Raw genomic sequence first — 2710 nt, forward strand, 5'->3', positions numbered from 1 at the left:
CATCCTGCTCTCTGGTTCTCATGGACAGCAGGCTCTCCTCCTGTGATTAACAAGTCAGTAAAACCTTGGTGGGAGGCGGGAGGGCCTGGCGGTCTGCTCTTGTGAGGTGGGCAGCCTAGGAAACCCCCCAGGGCAGTGTGCTCTGTCCCGTGGGGTCACTACCTGTGAAAATGGGCTCAGCAGCGCCTGGGAGGAACACGCGAAATAGGAGGATCCTTCTTGAAGCACACTTCCTTGACTAAAGAAGGAATCCTGGTGGCATAGTGGGCTGTGCCTTCGGCTGCTAATCTAAAGGTCAGCAGTTCAAACTCACCAGCCACTCCAAGGGAGAGAAATGAGACTGTCTGCTCCCCTCAAGGTGGACAATTGTGGACACTCAAAGAGGCGGTGCTACTCTGTCCCCCGTAGTCACTGGGAGTCGCCGTCGACTCAGTGACAGTGATTTTTCTACTGAAAGAAAGGAGGGAGGTTAAAGCCAGCCTCATTGTGTGTAAGTCATCATTTGGCTTGTACAATAGGCAAAAGTGCCCTAACAAAGCTTCAGAGCAGCATTAGGTGCCTCTCTTTTACACCCATGTGTGCAAGGAAAGAAAAGTGAGGCCAATTATAACCCAGAGGGGAGGGGATTTGATCAGAAAAGAGACCCTTTTCAGACATATCCAAATGTCAAAAACGGGGTTAGAATCCGCAAAATACGTCAGACGGAAGCAGGGCAGACACTTTCTAGGATCTGCTTGGGAAATGACCTTGTGTGTAAGGGGCTGGGATTCTTTACATGAAGACCCCGCTCTCCCCGCCCCTGAAGTTCTCCACCCCCCTACACACACTTGTTTTCAGGCCCTAGTGAAATATGTCCAGTATCCGTGTGCACCGGCAGGGCCTCGGGGATGGCAGGGGGACACTATCATCCCCGGGGCGGCTTAGTGACACCAGTCAAAGCCACTGTGTCGGGCCGGGGCACGTCTGTACATCTGTCCACCCGCCCACCTGCCTCTAACCGCTCTATGCTGTCCCCGTTGCTTTGGTAGGAGGACAGCGAGCGCTACTCCCGTAGATCTCGGAGGAGCACAACGGTCAGTACCACGCCTGTCACCCCATGGTCACCACCCGCTGCTCGGGGACTGGGACTCCCAGTGGCTGCCATGTACCAGGGCCCTCAGCCTCCACTCTCTTCCCACGCCATTTGTCTGCACCCTTCCCGAAGCCCCTCCAATACTTACTGTCACTCTGTGATGTCCCTGTCAAACCTGTGCGAGCCCTCACCTGTTTCCAGTTCCTCCAGCTGACTGCTTTCCTTAATGCTCCCTGTTCCCAGGAAACCCAGGTTACCCTCGGGCTGGAGTCCACCTTCCTCGGCTTCCGGCTCCCATCCCTAAAACAAAGGGGGCGGCTTTAACCAAGGTGTGCGGGCACAGAAGAAAATGTTTGAATATTTGCATATTAATGCCTTCCTAGTAGCTTTCAAACCCACCAACTGCTCAGAGGGAGAAGGCCAAGGCTTTCCACTCCCGTCAAGAGTCCCTGTCTCAGAAGCCCACAGTTCTACCCTGTCCTGCAGGGTCGCTGTGGGTCGTATAGACTGGTTGGCAGTGAGTCCTGAGATCAATTTCAGGGCTTTGGAGCAAGTGGACACATGAGTAATTTGCATAAGAAGGTGAACCCAGGCTCAGGATTGGTCAGTTGCAGGGGATGGGGGTGTGGGGTCCGAAATGAGACCACTTGGTACAAATGGATTTACATCCGAGAGACCCAGAAACCTCCTGAACCAGTCCTGCATCGGCAGGACCCACAGCCCACAGATTGCCGAGGACCTGGGCTCGTGGCCCCGAGCCTCCCATTCTGGGATGGGCCAGTGTACCCCGAGGAGCCGAGGGTGGGTGAGTGTTCCCCACTGCCTCATGCCGCTCTCACCCTCTCTCCCCAGGCCTCCGACGAAGATGAGCGCTTGTCAGGGTGTAGTCGCGGCAGCCTGAGGGTCAGTACCTGGGAAGGGGTTTCCTAGCCCTGCATGCTCCCTTGTGCCTTTTCCCCAAGAGTGGATGCTGCCATTTGTAAATCTATCTGTCGGCCTCACACAGCTCCCGTTAGGGTAGGCTGGGTGTATGGAGACGCAAGCAAACCCAGAACACTTAGGAATGTCTACCAGTAGAGATGTTTATCTGGTGAATGGGGAATTCTAACAGGGAGGCAGCCCCACAGCTGGGGGAGAGCCCAGGCCCACCCACTCTTCATGGGTCAGACTGTGCCAAAGGCCTTTCCAACCCACAAAGACCAAAGAAGCAGGAGGGAGGAGGGGGAGAAGGGTAAACCAAGCTACAGCAGTGAGTTAGCCAGCGGACATTGCAGCGGGATGCGTGAGGTGCCGGAACAGGCTGCACACCAGTCCAGGTAAGAAGGGAAGCGCACAAGGGGTGCCCAGGCCTCCATCGAGGCTCTCTTCTTATAGGTAGCCACACCTGCAAGGGACGTCACTAGACTGCCACCTGATTGGTAGACTAGACTCCACCCCTATTTTCTTAGTGGCACCACGGTAGCGCAGAAAATCCTGCCCATCACACCCGCCTCTGGTAATGTGGTGAACAGAAAGGGGAGGGTCTCCTCAGCTGCACACACACACACACACACACACCCCACGCACTCGGACACACTGGGAAGATGGAGAGGCAGGTGGCCTCACAAGGCATGCTGGTGGGTGATGCTCCGTGCAGGG

The 2710-nt window shown here is 55.7% G+C and overlaps 1 protein-coding gene across 1 annotated transcript in view; it reads left to right on the forward strand.

Annotated features, from left to right (window-relative positions):
* Positions 1-2710, forward strand: part of LRRFIP1 (LRR binding FLII interacting protein 1) — a 64058-nt gene that overhangs the window by 10404 nt on the left and 50944 nt on the right. The window contains exons 5-6 of the mRNA XM_045294409.1: positions 1029-1073; positions 1925-1975. Of these exons, the coding sequence (XP_045150344.1) occupies positions 1029-1073; positions 1925-1975 (96 nt within the window). The remainder of the gene's footprint in view (positions 1-1028; positions 1074-1924; positions 1976-2710) is intronic.

This window comes from Echinops telfairi, unplaced genomic scaffold (genome assembly GCF_000313985.2).
Source record: "Echinops telfairi isolate 266 unplaced genomic scaffold, ASM31398v2 ScPeMD7_3;HRSCAF=10, whole genome shotgun sequence".
Classification (NCBI taxonomy): Eukaryota; Metazoa; Chordata; class Mammalia; order Afrosoricida; family Tenrecidae; genus Echinops; species Echinops telfairi.